Source organism: Staurois parvus, unplaced genomic scaffold (assembly GCF_062004578.1).
Source record: "Staurois parvus isolate SC_StPar_1 unplaced genomic scaffold, SC_StPar_1.0 ptg000513l, whole genome shotgun sequence".
Taxonomy (NCBI): domain Eukaryota; kingdom Metazoa; phylum Chordata; class Amphibia; order Anura; family Ranidae; genus Staurois; species Staurois parvus.
The window spans coordinates 2,828,142-2,849,530 of record NW_028318309.1 but is presented as its reverse complement, the minus strand read 5'-3'; the positions used below and the strand labels follow the sequence as shown (position 1 = coordinate 2,849,530).

Genomic DNA, 21,389 nt, shown 5'->3' with positions numbered 1-21,389 from the left:
AACTGAGCGATCAATGGTGTTTGATTGCTCAGGTTCTCACTGCAGAGTTGGCGAGGGAAAGATGCAGCACTGGACCAATGCTGCATCCACCTAGCTGAATGTAAATGCTTGTTTTTTTGAAAATCCATACTTCTCTTTTAATCTTCTGGGTTGAATGATGCTGGGCATCATTCAGCCTGGAAGACTGAGAGCATCTTGTGACTACAAGTACTGTGGAGGAAAGCTGATTAACCTCTTGGTGCAGGCCGAATGCAAATGTGCGGCCTCCTGGCGTCTGGGCCTAGCAACTGAGTGGCCGCACATTTGTGCTCTATTAAAAAAAAAATATGTGCTGAAAGCGTGTGCCCTGCGCACTACCAGCACACAAATTTGGTACCCACGGAAAGGTCCAGATCTCCTATTTTGACCTTTCCTGATCATGTGACCGCCATGACAGCGAATCACGGCGGTCACATGACCATAAAGCCCAGCCTCGCCTCCCGGCTTCTGAAACTCTTAAAGGGCAGGGAGACGCCGGTGCCAAGTGGTTAAGGATGAATATACCAGAAAGGCTATGTTCACACTAGCTTTGTTAGCAGGCGTTAGGCATTTGAGGAGTGTTAAAAACGCTTCCCAAACGACTGTATATGAAAATTCTACACATGGCAGCACACAGTGTTGTTCACACTGAAGCGTTAGCGTCGCATCGCGGCAAAATTGATGCCTCATGTAGAGTCAGGAGGAGTTGAAGCCTCCCATTCAAGTCTATGGTGACATTCCTCAAACGCCAGGCAGGCGTTTGTGGGGCGTTTGCAAGGCGTTTGCGAGGCATTTGCGGAGCGTTAATACCATTATTCATTATAGTCATTTGCGGTGCAGTTTTAATGCTTGGCAAACCCCCAGCAAACGCCTCAAAAACGCACACAGGGAGTTTGGGGAGCGTTAAAAACGCTTGTCAAACGCTATAGGGGCGTTTGGCAAGCATTAGAAATGAGTCAAGTGTGAACAAGCCCAAAGAGATGCTCTTTTTTTTAACTCCTATTGGACTAAATACAAACATTTAGCACAGAATTGAGCTTTAAATCTCTAATAACATTGTGGACAGACTCTCTAAATCCTGATTCCGACCAAAAGTAAAACGTTTGCTGCTTTAATGAAGTGAAATTAAAGTCAGTGAGCCTTTACCTGCAACTTTGCTACCCTAGGATGGGGTTCATATGGCACTTACACAAAACTTCTGTCATGCCTGAGGTTGTTAACCAATGCTCTTAACTGACGTTAAAAATGTTGAACGTGGTACAGTTAGTTTGTATTGATTGTAAATGATATCACAACAGCACACTGCAGAGAACACTGAGCCATTCAACACAGAGGAGGGGCTCACTCTCTCTAACATTCCATTCACAGGCCAATCTGGGAAAAAGCCAATTAAAGAGAACCCATCACAAAGCAAAACTAAATCTGACCTATTTAGCTTCACTGAGCACAGGTGTTTTAATTTTTTTGTTGATTTCCTTATAAAGGAAACATATAATGAAAGAAACTTATGCAGGCCATAGATGGGTCGAAAATCGGCCGATTTTTCGGCCGAAAATAAAATCGGCCGATTTTCGGATCGTTAGTGGGCTATTTGTTCGGCCGTTTTTCGGTATTTTGGACGTTTTTTTTTTGTAAAGTTGGAAAAAAATCGTCCGATTTTGCCGATCGGCCGATTTTCGCGGCAATTAGTGGGCAAATCGGCCGATTTTTTACCGATAAAAAATCTGCGCATGAGCAGTGACCTGCAAGAGGAAGACAAAAAGAAGAAAAAGAAGAAGAGGAAGAGGATGAAGAAGAGGATGAAGAAGAAGAAGAGGAAGAAGAAGAGGATGAAGAAGAAGAGGATGAGGATGAAGAAGAAGAAGAAGAGGATACGGATGAGGATGATGAAGAAGAAGAAGAAGGAGAAGAAGAGGATGAGGATGAAGAAGAGGATGAGGATGAAGAAGAAGAAGAAGAAGAGGATGAGGATGATGAAGAAGAAGAAGAGGATGAGGATGAAGAAGAAGACGAGGATGAGGATGAAGAAGAAGAAGAAGAAGAGGATGAAGAAGAAGAGGATGATGAAGAAGAAGAGGATGAAGAAGAAGAAGAAGAAGAGGATGAAGAAGAAGAAGAGGATGAGGATGAAGAAGAAGAAGAGGATGAGGATGATGAAGAAGACGAGGATGAGGATGAAGAAGAAGAGGATGATGAAGAAGAAGAGGACGAGGATGATGATGATGAAGAAGAAGAGGATGAGGATGAAGAAGAAGAGGATGAGGATGAAGAAGAAGAAGAAGAGGATGAGGATGAAGAAGAAGAAGAAGAAGTAGGATGAAAATAAGAGGAATTCCAGTCCAGCAAAAAGTGTCCCTGCAGAGAGCTCCGCTATTTCTTTGACAGTTCTCTGACAGTTCCTTGACATTTACAGCGGTTGCAACATTGTATCTATTTGTTTCCGAATAAAAACATCTGTATCCTAAATGGAAACAAATAGATACATTGTTGCAACCTCTATAAATGTCAAGGAACTGTCAGAGAACTGTCAAAGAAATAGCGGAGCTCTCTGCAGGGACACTTTTTGCCAGCTGTAGATGGGATGAAAATCGGCCGATTTTTTTTACCATTGATGGTAACGTTGGCCGCTTGAACGACCGATTTTTCGTTTTTTAAAAGAAAAATCTGCCGTTTTTCAACCCATCTATGGCCTGCATTAGGCTGGCCATACACTATACAATTTTCTTACAGTTTTCTGTCCAATTTCCTTTAGACTTAACCTCCCTGGCGGTATGATTATTTCAGATTTTTGGTGCTGAAAGCGGTACCATTATTTTGCATGGAAATATGTATTTTTTTTATTGTAGGCCTGTAATATTTAGGAATAACTCACTGAAATCTGTCTGAACAAGAGACTAGTAAACATCCCGGGTAGGATAAAATTTGAAACACGAAATCATAAATTATAATTTAATAAATAATCATAAAAAATAATAATATAATAATACATTTAATTCAATAATATAATCAAACCAAAAACACTGAAATTTGAAATATAGCGCCAAGTTCGCACATCGCTGAGCAAAGTCGCAAAATCATTTTCAGTGTCTGATGACGAATTTCTCCCACGAATCATTATCACTCAATTCTGCAAGTGGTTCTGATTTACTATCGCTGTTCTGTAGCTGATCTAAACCCGCTTTTGACCTAAAGGGACGCTTTTTGGACGCCATGGACTTTTCTAAGTTTCCAGGCAGAAAGAACAGTCAAAATGCAGGCAGGGCACAGGACAAAGCACTCGGGACAAAATGTATGTGAAATGCTTTGAAACAGCAATGTTTTACTATGTAAAATTCGTTTTGAAAAAAATGTCATTTTTTTTAAATTTTCAAATTTCCCGCCCGTACGTCCCAGGGACCGGAACACAGAAGCCAGATGCCGGCATGAGCCGGAGGAGATGGCCGGGGACGCTGCAGGGGACACATCGCGGGAGCGAAGGACAAGATAAGCACTGCAGGGACTCCCTGAGCAATGCCGCATGGTAAGCCCGAGTGTAGCTCGGGGTTACCGCTTTTGGTACAGACATTTTACCCTGAGCTACACTCGGGAATACCGCCAGGGAGGTTAAGGTGTGAAATCAGGGGTGGACTGACCATTTGGAAACTCGGGCTCTGCCCGAGGGCGCGGGGTCAGTAGGGGGCCCCATGAGATGCCCCTGGTACCTTTTTCATAGGCTTTTTGAGTTTGGGCAAGGACACAGGGGCCCCATGATCCCCTATTGCCCGGGGGCCCCATGAGTTGTCAGTCCGCCCCTGGTGGGAATACATGATTAGAAAATCAACCGATCGGTCATACGACGACCAAGAGGCGTTCGTTCATTGGTCGAAATCGTGGCTCACATTAACCAATCTAAAAAAAATCGTTCGTCAGGCAATACATAGTGTTGACGTCTTCCGTACAAGTGGAAGTGACGCGGTGTGCGTGTGACCTTGTAGCCACGCCCTTCCGGCCAGAACGAGCGATATACACAACAATTCCCAGCAATGAGTATAATATCGTTTATTACATGACCTATATACATAAATAGTGATACATAAAATATAATCTGCAGAATTCTGGTTTCATTATCTCATTAGGATAATCTACTTTAACATTTGGATTTTTTGTTTGTGTGTACGAAGATTCCTTGGACATAAACATCCGGGTCATCTTCTGTTTCCGCTCATGCCTGATAGCGCTTGATACATTTTTTTCGTACGACCGTCATACCACCGCATAGAAAATCGGTCGTACGTATCCGACAAATTTTTCACTGTTGTTCAACCGGATTTTTCTTTCACAATATCATTATCGGTTAAAATATCCTGCTCATCAACGAAGAGAAAATCGTTCGATCAGTGGTTCGTACGATTTTCTTATCGTGTGTACGGGGCGTTACCTTCAACTATGTAGTGTAAGGGTCTGTCTAACTGGATACAATTGAAAGCATTGTTCATGTTTAACCTCATATTATATGGTTTTTGGTAAATCTAAAGCAAAATTCTCAAGAAAATTGTATAATGTATGGCCAGCCTTAGGCTGTCATTACAGACCTCCACCTTCTAAAATAGGGGAGATTTACTAAAACTGGAGCACTCAGAATCTGGTGCAGCTGTGCATGGCAGCCAATCAGTTTCTTACTTCAACTTGTTCAATTAAGCTTAGACAAAAAAACCTGGAAGATTTATATTCTGCAAATACGGTTACTTTCTTATGTAATCTCCTTCTGTCGAGAGTCATCCAACCTAGGCATCTTCACACGGAGTGAACCCATCAGCGGATCCCCTTGCTCAGTAGGGAATCTCTCCGCTGATCCCCACTAAGCAAGCCACAGACACAGCCTGCTGTCCTCTAAGGGCGGTCAGATGGAAATGGACCGCCTTGTCTGTTTCCATCCGAGTGCCATCCCATCCGATCTGATGGATGGAAGGGGAATGGATCCCCATCAGGGGTGGACTGACAACTTATGGGGCCCCCGGGCAATAGGGGATCATGGGGCCCCTGTGTCCTTGCCCATACCCAAAAAAGCCTATGAAAAAGCCAATGAAAGGTACTAGGGGCATCTCAAGGGGCCCCCTACTGACCCAGTGCCCGAGTGCTCGAATGATCAGTCCGCCCCTGATCCCTATTCATCTCTTTTTGGCAGATTGGATTGGATGTCGGCGGGTGTCCGTTTACACCCGCCGCTCTATAGAGGAGAACAGAGGTTCCAATCGATTCTGCCTAAAAAATGGGCAAGCGGATCCGATCGGAACATCCGTGTGAAAGGGGCCCTACGGTTAGTTCTTTCTTCATGTTACATGCGAGAAAACGTATCACTTCATTTATTCAAGAATATTTTGCTTACACTATTCATTGTAATGATTGTTTTGCTTATATTGCATTTTAAGATTTCCTGAACCTTTATTTCTATGGCATTGTCCTTAGAGAATGTTGAAAAATTTTCATTCAAATTTATTATGCTGTCTTTTCTTAACCACTTGTCTGAAGAGCCGAAGTCATCGGCTCTTTCTGCTGAGTCCCAGGGCTACAGCGCACCACCGATTGCCACGCTGCGTGCCCCCGGGGGCGCGCACGCGCGGATAGAGTGGTAGGACGTCATATGGCATCCTCCCAGAACGAGAGAACCATCGCCTGTCTGTCATTTCCTTATATGGTGGGCGGGAGGCGGTTAAACTCAGAATAAACATATTTAAAGAAAAAAAAAAAAATTAGTGTGACTTTTACAGTCATAATTGACAAACCCCCACTACAGGTGTGTTATGTGTTTCCATTAGCACGGCATACCAAAAAACCCCCCAAAAAAACAATTTCTTAAAAAGAAAAAACCTGGAAGCTGCACCCGATTTTGCACTCCAGTTGTAGTAAATCTCTCTCTCTCTCCGTCTATTAGCCTGTTGGAGTTTTCAGATGTGATTACAGACGGCGGCTATAGGCGCTGACAATAATCAACATGTTTTGCTGGCTGGGAAGGTTCCCCACCACCATAACACAATTGCTTTGCAGGAGGGAGGGAATCGAGAACCATGGGTTACAGGAAAGAAAATTGAATAGTCTATGGCCTGCCTAACACAGTAGATACTGTAACTATTACAGCCAGTGGACTAGCACAATGTTACCATAAAAGAGAGAACAGGGAAGGCAGTTGGCATCTGAATATTTACTGTGTCAGTCGATTTGGGCAAGTTGCATTAGAAATGGGCAATTGTCTCCCTGTCAGTCTTCCTTGAGAAAATGTCTGTCCATCTGTGACTATCCTTCTGCTTTAGGCCTCATGCACACAGGATGTCTTTGCAGCCACTTTTAGGGGCGTCAGGCGTTTTTTTTTTACTGCTTCCAAATGGCGCTCCATGTTATCCTATGAGTCATGTGCACACATAGACTTTTAGAAGTTTTTAGTAGCAGTAGCGTTTACCAGCAGGAAAAAAAACCCAGAGCCAGTGCATCCAGAAGCAGCAGCGTTTTGGTAAAAATAACGCTCAACGAGGCTAAACGCGCCTAAATGCATGTTAACACTAGGCCTGATAAAACCTTTACCCCAAAAGGGCTGACAGGGCTTATTACAATGATCAGCATTTAGTTATTTATATAAAACCTTTACCCCAAAAGGAAAAAAAAAACTGCCGTAACCGCTTATAAAGTATTAGCTGTAATTTGGCTTTAATTTTGTTAGTGTATCTAAATCTGATAGTCCATCTAACAGACAGACTCCCTCAGACTGACAAAGCTGCTGTCCAAAGGTGGCCCCCTGTGCTCCTTCATCTGATTAGGGCTTGAGCGTTAATTAGTTTAACCACCTCCCGTCCGGCCGTTGTATATAAACGGCCGGACGGTGGCAGTGCAGGGTCGGGTGGCCGTTTATAAACGGCCTCCCCGCACCCTGCTTGTGCGCACTCCCTGGGAGCGCACAGCACTGCGATCCGGTGCCCGCTGTGTCCTCCGGACACAGCGGAACACTGATCGGCGGACGGGACCTCTGTGCGAGGTCCCGATCATGGGATCACTGATTGGCCAATCAGTGATCACATGCAAAGTAGTAAGCAAGATGTCACTTGTGACATCATTGCCTACTACGTGTGAAATCTGTGAATGATCACAGAGGTCACATGGTACAAGGCTATTCACAACAGCCTTGTACCATGTGACAAGCTGTGACCAATCAATGGCTGCAAGAATGCAGCTAGAGAGAAGGAGAAATTATTGATTTTACATCCTTTATGGGTGTAAAAGCAATCAGTGTAAAAAAAAAAAAATCTTCATCACCCCCCACAAATAGTACAGTGTCACCATGGTGACACTGTACTGCTAGGGTGACAGTATGTAAAAAAATAATAAAATAAACAAATAATAATAAAAAAATGTTTAAAAATTATAATTTTTGGTTATAAAATAATTTGGGTTATTTTCTTTTACTAAAAATATAACAGAATACATTTTGGTGAAGATTTATGATGAAAGATTATTTATTTGCAAAATTTTATAAGAAAAACACTTTTTTTCAAAATGTTTGGACTTTTTAATTTACATAGCAAAATAAATAAAAATCCCAGTGGTGAATAAATACCACCAAAATAAAGCTTTATCTGTCTTAAAAAAATGCTAAAAAATTCATATGGGTACAGTGTTGCATGACCGCGCAATTGTCATTCAAAGTGTGATAGCACTGAAAGCTGAAAATTGTCCTGGACAGGAAGGGGGTAAAAGATTCCGGACTGGAAGTGGTTAAATGGCCAGAATAAATTATTATTCTGGCCAATGAAATGAATTAATGCCCAAGCGCTTGACGCTTGTTAATGCGCCTAAATGCTTGGAAAAGCAATAGATACTTTTACAAGCGTCAGGCATTTTTTCTGCAAAAACGCTTCTGCCAGGAGAAATTCTAGAAGAGCTTTTTGTTTTAATGTCCTGTGTGTATGAGGCCTTGATGGAAACATTCTACTGTAACTCCTTACAGATGTATAATTAAAAGTTGAAAGATTTTCTTTTGTGAACAACGGATGTTTCTATGCTAAAAAGAAATAAGTAAATCAAAATGGCAATACAAGGAAAAAACTTACACATAATACTATCTGTTCCATTGGCAGGCGGTGTACAGGAAGAGGCGTTATAATGATTTGTGCTGCTACGGTGAAATGTGGACATTGGAGGAAGACTAGAATTGATGTCCGTTGAAGAGTGTGATGGATAGCTCTGTAAGAATGATAAACAAGGACAATATTCAGCCACGCATAATACAATTAACCATCTCACAATGACAGAGTGCATTTCAAACACTAACATCCTTTATGTTTTGACTTTTCCCAACGAGTTTTTTAAAACTTCTTTGTAATTTGTCAGATTCCCTTATTGTGTCGTCCTATTTTACTCCCATTTGAAAATGTAAGCCATCCACTACGGTTTGTCTGTGACTCTGTCAAACCACTAGAACTAGCCAAGAAATTAAAGCGATATTAAACCCAAAAAGCAGACGTTTATTATAATGCAGCTTACCATTTCTTCCTATGTGATGGCTGCATTTGTTTAGTTTTTTAGGCTTTCTTTCTTCTTTTATTATCTGGCGATTTTGCCAGTAAGTCTGTTGTTTTTTTAAAAAAAAACAAGCTCTCCAGCAGATGTATCAGTTGCAGGGTAGAGACAAACCATTTACCACTGACAGGACTGATTACAATGATCAGCATTTATTTATTTATATAAAAACTTTACCCCAAAAGGAAAATAAACTGCCGTAACCGCTTATAAAGTATTAGCTGGAGTTTGGTTTCAATTTGTTAACGTATCTAAATCTGCTAGTCCATCTAACACTCCCCTCTCTCAGAATGACAAAGCTACTGTCCAAAGGTGGCCCCCTGTGCTCCTTCATCCAGAGTGGAGGCACTGTAATACAGGAGGTATGTTACTGGTCAGATCACCAGGTGAAAACAAAGGAACAAAACCTGAAAAAGAAAACGTACGCAGCCATCACATTTAATGATTGGTAAGCTGCAATATATTACATTTTTGGTTTTGGGTTTAATACTGCTTTAAAGTGTGCTTGTCTCTAAAAAATGACAATCTTAACAAATCAGAAGAATTGTATTTCTTTTTATTTTGTGTGTGAACTGACCATGAAACTCAAAAAACAAAAACTTTAAAGGATGAGCATACCTTCTTCATATAGAGTCCACCCCATATTGAAACATGCTGTATATTAATCCTACCCTGTCTATAGCTGTCATGTGTCCTAGGTCCTGGAACACAGTGCCATGATTTAGAAACCTACCCTGGGGTGCTCCTTGTCCTTAGATGATATGTGTCCCAGGTCTCTCAGGACAGTGCTACAACTTTGAAACCTACCCTGGGGTGCTCCTTGTCCATAGTTGCCATGTGTCTCAGGTCCTTCAGGAAAGTGCTATAATTTAGAAACCTACCCTTGGGTGCTCCTTGTCCATAGTTGCCATGTGTCCCAGGTCCTTCAGGAAAGTGCTATAATTTAGAAACCTAACCTTGGGTGTTCCCTGTCCATAGTTGTCATGTGTCCCAGGTCCCTCAAGACAGTGCTATAACTTAGAAACCTACCCTGGGGTGCTCCCTGTCCATAGTTGCCATGTGTCCCAGGTCCTTCAGGACAGTGCTATAATTTAGAAACGAACCTTGGGGTACTCCCTGTCCATAGTTGTCATGTGTCCCAGGTCCTTCAGGAAAGCGCTATAATTTAGAAACCTACCCTGGGGTGCTCCCTGTCCATAGTTGCCATGTGTCCCAGGTCCCTCAGGACAGTGCTATAACTTAGAAACCTACCCTGGGGTGCTCCCTGTCCATAGTTGCCATGTGTCCCAGGTCCTTCAGGACAGTGCTATAATTTAGAAACCAACCTTGGGGTGCTCCCTGTCCATAGTTGCCATGTGTCCCAGGTCCTTCAGGAAAGTGCTATATTTTAGAAACCTACCCTGGGGTGCTCCCTGTGCATAGTTGCCATGTGTCCCAGGTCCTTCAAGTCAGTGCTATAATATAGAAACCAACCCTGGGGTGCTCCTTGTCCATAGTTAATATGTGTCCCAGATCCCTCAGGACAGTGCTATAACTTTGAAACCTACCCTGGGGTGCTCCCTGTCCATAGTTGCCATGTGTCCCAGGTCCTTCAAGTCAGTGCTATAATTTAGAAACCTACCCTGGGGTGCTCCCTGTCCATAGTTGCCATGTGTCCCAGGTCCCTCAGGACAGTGCTATAATTTAGAAACCTATCCTGGGGTGCTCCTTGTCCAGTGGACTGTCTGAAAGAGTCAGGATATCACTGTAACTCCTCTAGGGGTGCTGGATTGATAAAGAACCCAGCAAAATTCACTCAAGCTTCTATGTCTAATTTTCTGCTCTCATTCAATGGAATAATTAGGGCTGTAGTTAGACATGACACTGCCCTAGAGTCATCTGAATGATCACCCCGTTTCAAACAAACCCTCACCACCCGTTTCAATGGAGTATTTAAGGGAACGTGAACAGATTATCAAATTGGTAAATGTCAATGTGGCCCCCTCTAACTCTGCTGCCCTAGGCATTGCCTCCTAATAGAGGGTGACCTGTTCATAATTTCCTGATTGATTGTTGCTAGGACCTTTCTTTTAGAGAATAAAGTATTACTGCCTTTGGTTTCCAGGATGACTTATTAACCTCCCTAGCGGTCTGATTATGTCCATATTTCTGTGCTGAAAGCGGTACATTTTTTTGCATGGAAATATGCATTTTTTTATTGTAGGCCTGCAATTTTTAGGAATAACTCACTGAAATCTGTCCGAACAAGAGTCTAATAAACATTCCGGGTAGGATAAAACTTGAAACACAAAATCATAAATTATAATTTAATAAATAATCATAAAAATAACAATATAATAATACATGTAATTCAATAATATAATCAAACAAAAAACACTGAAATTTGAAATATAGCGCCAAGTTCGCACATCACTGAGCAAAGTTGCAAAATAGTTTTCAGTGTCTGATGACGAATTTCCCCCACGAATCATTATCACTCAATTCTGCAAGTGGTTCTGATTTACTATCGCTGTTCTCTAGTCGGTCCAAAACGGCTTTTGACCAAAAGGGATGCTTTCTCAGTTTCCAGGCAGAAAGAACGGTAAAAATGCAGGCAGGGCGCCGGACAAAGCACTCGGGATACAATGTATGTGAAATGGTTTGATACAGTAATATTTTACTATGTCAAATTAATTTCTAAGAAAATGACAGTTTCAAAAAATTTTTAAATTTACCGCTGTTCCGGCGCCCGTACGTCCCGACGCTCGCAGGGACCAGAACACAGAAGCCGGATGCAGCATCGGCCGGAGGAGATGGCCGGGGACGCGGCAGGGGACACATCGTGGGAGCGAAGGACAAGGTAAGCGCTGCATGGGAATCCCTGAGCAACACCGCATGGTAAGCCCGAGTGTAGCTCGGGGTTACCGCTTTTAGTACTGAAACTTTACCCCGAGCTACACTCGGGAATATCGCCAGGGGGGTTAAATATTATATTGATTGGTTTTCTTATAAAAATTAAATAGATATCTTGCCTATATATGTATATATCACCTAAACTAAACAAGCTGTCAGGGATTTAATTATTTTGGTTGGTCTGAAGACCAAATAGATGTTTGATGAATTTTTAAAAAACTTGATTATGCTACTGATTTGGAATTATGGACTGGGGAATTTATTTAGCACTAGATTTTTTATGTATTTATGATCAAATCTAATATTTATTCTGGCAGATGAACTGAATGGTGATTAAGTATGGATTAACTGAGTATTAGGGATCTTTGCATAATTTCTGGATTTAGGTTTTACTTTCAGGATAACAGACCAGGTCCTTTTGAGATGGATAATGGTTTTTATCCCTACATGGCACAGTGATGGTTGGAGGAATCGTGTTGTACACCAAATTTAATTGGTTTTAATCATTTTATGGGAACAGTTCAGTGGACTTGATTTGCCTTAAAGGAGAAGTAGGGGCAAAGCTCTTTTGGCCATATTTCTGTGGAAAACAGAAGTGCACTTAGATCTGTACTCCTGTGACCCATATTCAGCCAACAGTGGGCAAAAGTCTGCTGTTGGCTGGCGACACTCGACGAGTCCAAGTTCTGATGAGATCCAGACTTTAATGTTGGGATCCAGCCAGATAACTGGACTGGCAGCTGGCCCGAGCTCTCAGCACACCGGAGCTCGAGTGAGTGCTGGAGGGGTGAGCAGAGAGCCGGTGACTGACACTGGTCCCGGCTCTCTGCTCACTGAAAACTGAGAACTGATCGATCAAAAAACGCTTATCTAAATGATTAGTGGTCTTTGATCGGTCTAGAGGAGGTGGGGGACAGATGCAACATCAGACCAGGTTTGTTTGTTTTTTTATATTTTATGTATCAGTCCATTAAACAATATCCTGTTTGCTTAGACAGACCAGACTCCATGAGCGTCTAAGCTGCTATTTTTGACAGGGAGAGAATACAACTCAATATTAGCATACATGGCTATCCATGAGGAATAAGAATGTGCTACTACAACTTTAAAGTGGATATTCATATTCTTACAAATGTCCATTTAAAGTTGAATGTGATATAATGTCGTTCTGTCTTTCATGACACAGTAAGCTCCACTTACCAAGCGGTCATGTGGATGTATGTTGCAGTAGCTGCTTGACTGTGGAATATGAGAAGAGTTGCCCAGCATTCCCCCATAACTAGCCTGGTTCATACCACTCGAACTCCAAGGATCACTGCTATGGTGACCATCTGGCAGGAAACAGAAATAAAAAACAAGTAAAATATTTTGTTATACATACAAACATTAAACATTAGCATTTACGGTAGGAAATGTGGAATTGCAGGATTCCAGAAATTCCTAGGAAGAGTATCCTTAGGTGTTCCCAGTAAAAGTAAATGGCATGAAGAAATCATACTGACATACATGAATTGCATGTAAATTGTAGCAAATAGCAATATTCTGAGACAGGTGCATTACAGTAGATTCTGACTCCAAAAGCTTGGCTTTGGTATCTTACTGTGCAGAGGATCCTAATGCAGGAGAAGTAAGTATCCAAACAACAGATTAAAGTGGTTGTAAACCTGAGACATGAAATATAAAGCATATCCCTCCTATAATGTGCGCTTGTCTCAATCCAGAGCATTAGGTATAATTCCTTACTCCATCCCCTACTGCCTCCACCCACCAACTTACTTACTGCACAGGATATTGCCAGTCACTTCAAGAAGAAGATCGACACAATTCGTGATGAGATCTACAGCGTCAAGCTTCCCCCTCTAACCCACATACCAGGCCCAACACCAAACTCAACACTCTTCTCCTTCGACCCTGTTACCAACAAGAAAGTTACTGATCTCCTTTCCAAGGCCCACTTCACCACCTGCCCCTGGATCCTGTCCCCTCACGGCTGTTGCAGCCTCCTCCCTTCTCTATCCTAAACTCTCTAACCCACATCTTCAACCTCTCACTCTCCATGGGCACCTTTCCTTCCCCACTCAAACATGCACTGGTTACCCCCATCCTCAAAAAACCCCCGCTGGACCCCACCTGTTTGAATAACTTAAGACCCATCTCCCTGCTCCCGTTTGCCTCCAAGCTTCTCGAGCGCCTTGTTCACAACAACCTTCTTGATCCCCAAAAGTCTGTCTTCCGCTCACAACATTCCACAGAAACTGCCCTACTAAAACTCACTAATGACCTACTAACTGCTAAAACCAACGGCCATTACTCCATACTCATACTCCTTGACCTTTCAGCTGCCTTTGACACAGTCGACCACCCGCTCCTAATCAGTAAACTCCACTCCATCGGCCTCCGTGACTCTGCTCTCTCCTAGTTCTCCTCTTACCTTTCTCAGCGCACTTTCAGTGTCACATACAATTCCTCCTCCTCCGCTCTGCTTCCTCTTTCTGTTGGGGTACCCCAAGGTTCTGTTCTTGGGCCCCTCCTTTTCTCTCTCTATACCTCCTCCCTGGGCCAACTGATAACCTCCCATGGCTTCCAATACCACCTCTATGCTGATGACACCCAGATCTATCTCTCCACTCCCCAGCTCACCCCCTCAATCTCCTCACGTATCACAAATCTACTCAGCGACATATTAGCATGGATGTCAGATCACTACCTTAAACTCAATCTTTCAAAAACTGAGCTTGTAATATTTCCTCCTCCCCGATCCCCCACTCATGACTTCACCATTAAGATCAACAGCACTACCATTGGTCCCTCCCCTCATGCCAGGGTGCTAGGCGTAATTTTAGACTCTGACCTCTCCTTTGGGCCCCACATCCACTCACTAAATCCTGCCGCCTCAACCTCCAGAACATTTCCAAAATCTGCCCCTTCCTGACCAATGACACCACAAAACAACTTATCCACGCCTTGGTTATATCCTGCCTTGATTACTGCAACTCCCTCCTCACTGGTCTACCGTTACACAGGCTATCCCCCCTTCAGTCTATTGTGAATGCTGCTGCAAGACTCATACACCTTACCAACCAATCAGTGACTGCTGCCCCTCTCTGCCAATCCCTCCACTGGCTTCCACTAACCCAACGTATAAAATTCAAAATACTAACCACAGCTTACAAAGCCATCCACAACACTGCCCCTAGCTACATCGCCAACCTCATCCACAGATACCGCCCCTTGATATCCTCCTCTCTAGCTCCCTCATAACCTCCTTCCACACTCGCCTCCAGGACTTCTCAAGAGCCTCTCCCATACTTTGGAACTCCCTTCCACAGCATGTCCAGTCAGCCCCCACCCTGTCTGCCTTTAGGCAATCTTTGAAAACTCACTTCTTCAGGGAAGCCTACCCCACCTTTACCTACCCCACCTCTGCCAGATCATCCCCCTCAGCTATCACCTTTTGTATCACCTCCCCCTTCCTTTAGATTGTAAGCTCCACAAGCCGGGCCCTCCTATTCCTTCTGTACTGAAATGTATTGTAATTGTACTGTCTCCCTTATATTGTAAAGCGCTGAGCAAACTGTTGGCGCTATATAAATCCTGTATAATAATAATAATAATTTCTGTCTGCTGCTTTGATCCTCTGCTTTCAGCATGAGTCGTTTTTGATGAATTTTCCTCACACCAAGAGAAAAATGGTGACAGGGGAGGGCACAGCCTGTGACTGAGAGCCTCAGTTCTGTTCCTGTGAGCTGTGTGAAGGGGGGCGTGTCCCTTCCCTCCAATCAGCTTTCAAGGGTCTCCTCACTGAGTGTAACTTCAGCTCTCCACCCCGTTTTTTACAGATGAGATATTCTGTGGAAATTTTGCACTTTGAATGTAGGGGAAAGACGGTTATAGATAAACAGATACAACTTATGTAGGAGAATTTGTTTCATCTCTGTGTATCACCTGATGCCATTCACTTCACTGGATATATGTAAGGGTTTACAACCTCTTTAAGTCTATATTAGAGAGAGCTACTGTGTGTGTAAATGTTAGAGTAACAGGGAGGTTAAGTGTTAAAGCTGAGTTCCACTCACTCTTTAAAAAAAATAAAAGTCAGCAGCTACAAAAACTGTAGCTGCTGACTCTTAAAAAACAGTCACTCACTTGTCCCACTATCCCATGTTGCCCCCCGCCGCAGCCCGTTTCACTGGCTGTCCTGTATTCCAGGAGGCCGGCATCTTCAGTGTGGGCACCCGACTGTGACAGCTTGCGGCTTCACAGCCGAGTGCCCACTGCGCATGTGCGAGCAGCGCCTTGGGAGCGAGTCTGCTTGGATGCCCCCATAGTAAGCTGCTTGCTCCGGGGGCACTTGGCAGGAGGGAGGCGCCAGGAGCGCCAGCGGGGGACCCAAGAAGAGGAGGATCGGGGCTGCTCTGTGAAAAACCATTGCACAGGTAAGTATAAGATGTTTGCTGTTTAAAAAACAAAATGCCTTTAATATCATATTCAAGTATATGTGAACCCTAACAGTGATCACCTTTATTTTGCTACCTTTTGGTCTGTTAAAAATACAATTAACCATTCGCCCTCCAGAGGATTTACCCCTCTTCCTGACCAGGCCATTTTTTGCGATACAGCGCTGCGTTATTTTAACTGACAACTGTGTGGTCATGCAACGCTGCACGCAGCAGGGGACTGACCATTTGAGCATTCAAGCACTGCCCGAGGGCCCGGGATCAGTAGGGGGCCCCATGAATTGCCCCTAGTACCTTTTATAGGCTTTTTTGGGTGTGCTTTGACTGTGGGCAAGCACACAGGGGCCCCATAATCCCCATGAGTTGTCAGTCTGCCCCTGCTGTGCAGAGAGATACAAAGCAGCATGTCCATGCTGACAGGAGAGAGATCTGTTTCATTCACACACAGATCTCTCCCCTCTCAGCCCTGCCAACCGGGAATCTCTGGCCAGGTCCAAGTGATTGACATTCTCAACAGCCAATAGTGGCGCAGGTAGGGCAGCACATGCGCCCAATACCCGGAAATGCAATTCACGTATATATACAGGTGAAACTCGAAAAATTAGAATATCATGCAAAAGTTCATTTATTTCAGTAATGCAACTTAAAAGGTGAAACTAATATATGAGATAGACTCATTACATGCAAAGCAAGATAGTTCAAGCCGTGATTTGTCATAATTGTGATGATTATGGCTTACAGCTCATGAAAACCCCAAATCCACAATCTCAGAAAATTAGAATATTGTGAAAAGGTGCAATATTCTCGGCTCAAAGTGTCCCACTCTAATCAGCTAATTAAGCCATAACACCTGCAAAGGGTTCCTGAGCCTTTAAATGGTCTCTCAGTCTGGTTCAGTAGGAATCACAATCATGGGAAAGACTGCTGACCTGACACTTGTGCAGAAAACCATCATTGACACCCTCCATAAGGAGGGAAAGCCTCAAAAGGTAATTGCAAAAGAAGTTGGATGTTACCAAAGTGCTGTATCAAAGCACATTAATGGAAAGTTATGTGGAAGGGAAAAAGTGTGGAAGAAAAAGGTGCACAAGCAGCAGGGATGACCGCAGCCTGGAGAGGATTGTCAGGAAATGGCCATTCAAAAGTGTTGGAGACTTTCACATCAAGAGCCACCACACACAGACGGATCCTAAACATGGGCTTCAAATGTCGTATTCCTCTTGTCAAGCCAATCCTGAACAACAAACAAAGTCAGAGGCGTCTTACCTGGGCTAAAGAAAAACAGACCTGGTCTGTTGCTCAGTGGTCTAAAGTCCCCTTTTCTGATGAGAGCAACTTTTGCATCTCATTTGGAAACCAAGGACCCAGAGTATGGAGGAAGAATGGAGAGGCCCACACTGCAAGATGCTTGAAGCCAGTGTGAAGTTTCCACAGTCTGTGTTGATTTGGGGAGCCATGTCATCTGCTGGTGTTGGTCCACTGTGCTTCATTAAGTCCAGGGTCAACGCAGCCATCTACCAGGAGATTTTGGAGCACTTCATGCTTCCTTCCGCAGATGAGCTTTATGGGGATGCTGACTTAAATTTCCAGCAGGACTTGGCACCTGCCCACACTGCCAAAAGCACCAAAACCTGGTTCAATGACCGTGGGATTACTGTGCTTGATTGGCCAGCAAACCCGCCTGACCTGAACTCCATATGCAATCTATGGGGCATTGCCAAGAGAAAGATGAAAGACATGAGACCGAACAATGCAGAAGAGCTGAAGGTCGCTATTGAAGCATCCTGGTCTTCCATAACACCTCAGCAGTGCCACAGGCTGATAGCTTCCATGCCACGCCGCATTGAGGCAGTAATTGCTGCAAAAAGGGGCCCAAACCAAGTACTGAGTACATATGCATGCTTATACTTTTCAGAGGTCTGATATTGTTCTATGTACAATCCTTGTTTTATTGATTGCATGTAATATTCTAATTTTCTGAGATTGTGGATTTGGGGTTTTCATGAGCTGTAAGCCATAATCATCACAATTATGACAAATCATAGCTTGAACTATCTTGCTTTGCATGTAATGAGTCTATCTCATATAATAATTTCCCCTTTTAAGTTGCATTACTGAAATAAATGAACTTTTGCACGATATTCCAATTTTTCGAGTTTCACCTGTACATGATTTTGCACAGCTGTGCTGTCCTGTAGCAGTACTTCTGACATATGGAAGAGGGCAACTGGCTAAAGTGATTGTAAAGGCAGCTTTTTTTAAAAATAACAAATATTTATTTTATTTATTTATTACAGGTACTCATATAGCGCCATCAATTTACACAGTGCTTTACATATATATTGTACATTAACATCAGTCCCTAACCCTCAAGGGGTGTACAATCTAAGATCCCTAACTCACATTCATACATACACATACTAGGGACAATTTAGACGGGAGACAATTCACCTACCAGCATGTCTTTGGAGTGTGGGAGGAAAAATATGTCATACTTACCTGCTCTGTGCAGTGGTTTTGCACAGAGCAGCCCTGATCCTCTTCTTCTTGGTCCCCCGCTGGTGCTCCTGGTTCCTCCCTCCTGCCAAGTGCCCCCACAGCAAGCAGCTTCTTATGGGGACACCCAAGCAGGCTTGCTCCCCAGCCGCTGCTCCTTGTGTCCATTCACACACAGACGTGGCTTGGTCCTGCCCCCGCTCTCTCCTTATTGGCTCACTGGCTGTAATTGACACTAGTGGGAGCCAATGGCTTCTGCTGCTGTCTCAGCCAATGAGGAGGAAGAGACCCGGGTAAACATTTGGATCAAGATGGAGCTCAAGTAGGTATTGAAAAGACAGGGGGCTGAGGGGGCTGCAGCACACAGAAAGTTTTTTACCTACATGAACAGAATGAGGGTACAAAACCTTGAGCCTTTACAACCACGTTTTACAACCTTAGCCTGACAAATGTGTTGCCTTTCTGCATGACTGTATCACACGAATATTAACCGATTCAATACCGGGCAATTTTACACCTTCCTGCCCAGGCCAGTTTTCAGGTTTCAGCGCTCTCACACTTGGAATGACAATTGCGTGGTCATACAACACTGTACCCAATCTAAAATTTTATCATTTTCTTCACACAACTAGAGCTTTCTTTTGGTGGTATTTAATCACCGCTAGAATTTTTATTTTTTGCTAAATTAACAAAAAAAGACCAAAAATTTTGAAAAAAACACACGTTTTTCTTTGTTTCTGTTATAAAAGTTTGCAAATAAATAATTGTTCTTCATAAATTTAGGCCGAGATGTATTCTGCTACATGTCTTTGGTGAAAATAACCCAAATTAGGATGTATTTTTTAGTTTGTACGAAAGTTATAGAGTTCACAAACTATGGGATAGATCTGAATATTGATCAATCCTGAAGTATTGACAGCCAATCTAATTTCTTGAGGTCCAAGAATGTCAGAATAGTACAGATATCCCCAAAATGACCCCTTTTTGCAGAGTAGACAGTCCGACGTACTTCATAAGAGGCGTGGCGAGTTTTTTGAAGTTGTATTTTTTTTGTCATAATTTTTCGGAAAATGAAAAAATGCAAAAAATTATTTTCACTATTTTTTTTTTTTACATACTGTCACCAGTGCAGTACAGCGTCTTCATATAACTGGCATGGCGGAGATCAGGGACACTGACTGGTGACAGTATGAAAAAAAAGGAAAAAATATATATATATATTTTTTTATTATTTTAAATTTTTTATTATTTTTTTTTTTTTTTAAGATTTGTTTTTCATATTTCACTATGTCCAAAGTAGTACAATGTTACCATAGTAACATTGTACTACTTTGGGGAAGTGATCAGTATTTTTTTATTTTTTTATTTACACAATTTGCTTATAGCAAAGAATTACTTTGCTATAAGCAAGCATTTACCTGAATAACATCGATTCATTCAGGGTTTTTTTGGGGGTTTTTTCGGGGTTTTTTTGTGCTTAGCTGTGATTTGGCCACTGCTAATCACATGACATGTGCATGTAATTAGCTGTGACCATTCACAGCTAGACACTAGTATACAATGGATGGCATGAATGAAGCCATCCATTGTATACAACTGTCATGTGACCTGCTGTGATTGGTCACAGCAGGTCACATGGTACCGGCAATGGGGCTGATACTCAGATCTGTCATCGGCCGTGTCCGAGGTACACGGCCTGTGACAGATCGCGCCGCTGCGCGGCTCTGCAAGTGCGAAAAGTGCGCATGTGCGGGAGGACGCCATATGGCATCCACCCGGAACGCTGATGACATTTGCCGGCCGCCATTTGGCCATAGGGCGGGCGGCAAATGGTTAATAAGGAGCATTGATCGTAGTCGATTTACTGTGTCACCACTTTCCTTACATTATTTAATAGATTGGAGGTTGCCAGAGAGCTTACAAGTTGGGAGCCCGTGTCGGCACCTGAGGATTATTAAGGAGGTAGCAGCTCTCTCTCACCTGATATAGCTTTAAATAATTCTTAGTAATAAGAAAAAAAAATCAAATACAAATCTGTATCACAAAGCTATGGTAAAAAAAATGTACACAATCAGCATGGCTTTACTTTATAGATGTTTAGGCTTACAAAATAAAACCCTCTTTTTATCAGCCTCTTTTACTGAAATTTTTGTTTTGGTTTTGATTTTTTCATCGAAATCCCAGGTGTACTTTTAATCAGATAAGCAGTTATAGGATGATGTTCTAATATGGAATTGTATATCTTCTCCCGGTGAGATGAAAAAGCCCAAAAACGACTTATCCTATTGTCTAAAGTCCCTCACAAGTAACGTTCATCTTTGTCGAGGTAAAGAGGATTTCAGCTTTGGATGTTTCCGCCAATTTAATTTCTTTGTCAAGCCCACTCACCCCCAGTTTGAACTTCCCCACTGTTGAAAGGCTTGTCCAGCTCTAGCCCTCCAGCTCTAAGTCCTCCTGCTAAACAGCTTATCAACTGAATTTACTGTCCTCCTTTGTAAATATGGCTCTAGCTTCCCTGTTTAATTTTTCTTTACCAATTAAAAAAGTTGGCAAGCGCGGCCCATTCTAAAATCCATAGTTATGGTGCCAAATTTAGAAAAGACTGTTTCAGTCCTGGATTTGCAACAATTAAAGAGATTTCAAAGTTCCCTCTTCAGAGAGAACTATAAACCTTGTGCCAAGTTGTACTTGTGAAGCAAATTATGTAATTTACAAACTTTATTCACTCAATTACAACTTCACAAGGGGCAGTCGGCTGAGTCTCTTACTGTCCAAGAAGGACAACTTTTTGTTTTAGACGTGTCTGGATGCTTTTCACCGCAACAATCAAGAAATCATGACAGATAATGGTGGCCACAGACATTAAACAAGGGTTGGATGAATGTGCCCAACCCAACCAAAAACAGATTATTTCTTTTAACAGATGGACGCATAAACATGCATAGTTGGCTTGCCTGTTTGAAGACAGTCTTGTGACAGGGA

General features: G+C 42.8%; 1 protein-coding gene across 13 annotated transcripts in view; it reads right to left on the bottom strand.

The window, feature by feature from the left end:
• TCF4 (transcription factor 4) overlaps window positions 1–21,389 on the bottom strand; it is a 701,501-nt gene that overhangs the window by 83,078 nt on the left and 597,034 nt on the right. For all 13 annotated transcript variants that reach the window (XM_089690079.1, XM_089690075.1, XM_089690078.1 and 10 more), the window contains 2 exons: window positions 12,655–12,785; window positions 8,094–8,226 (listed from right to left, as the gene is read on the bottom strand). In XM_089690079.1, coding sequence (XP_089546205.1) covers window positions 8,094–8,226; window positions 12,655–12,785 — 264 coding nt within the window. The remainder of the gene's footprint in view (window positions 1–8,093; window positions 8,227–12,654; window positions 12,786–21,389) is intronic.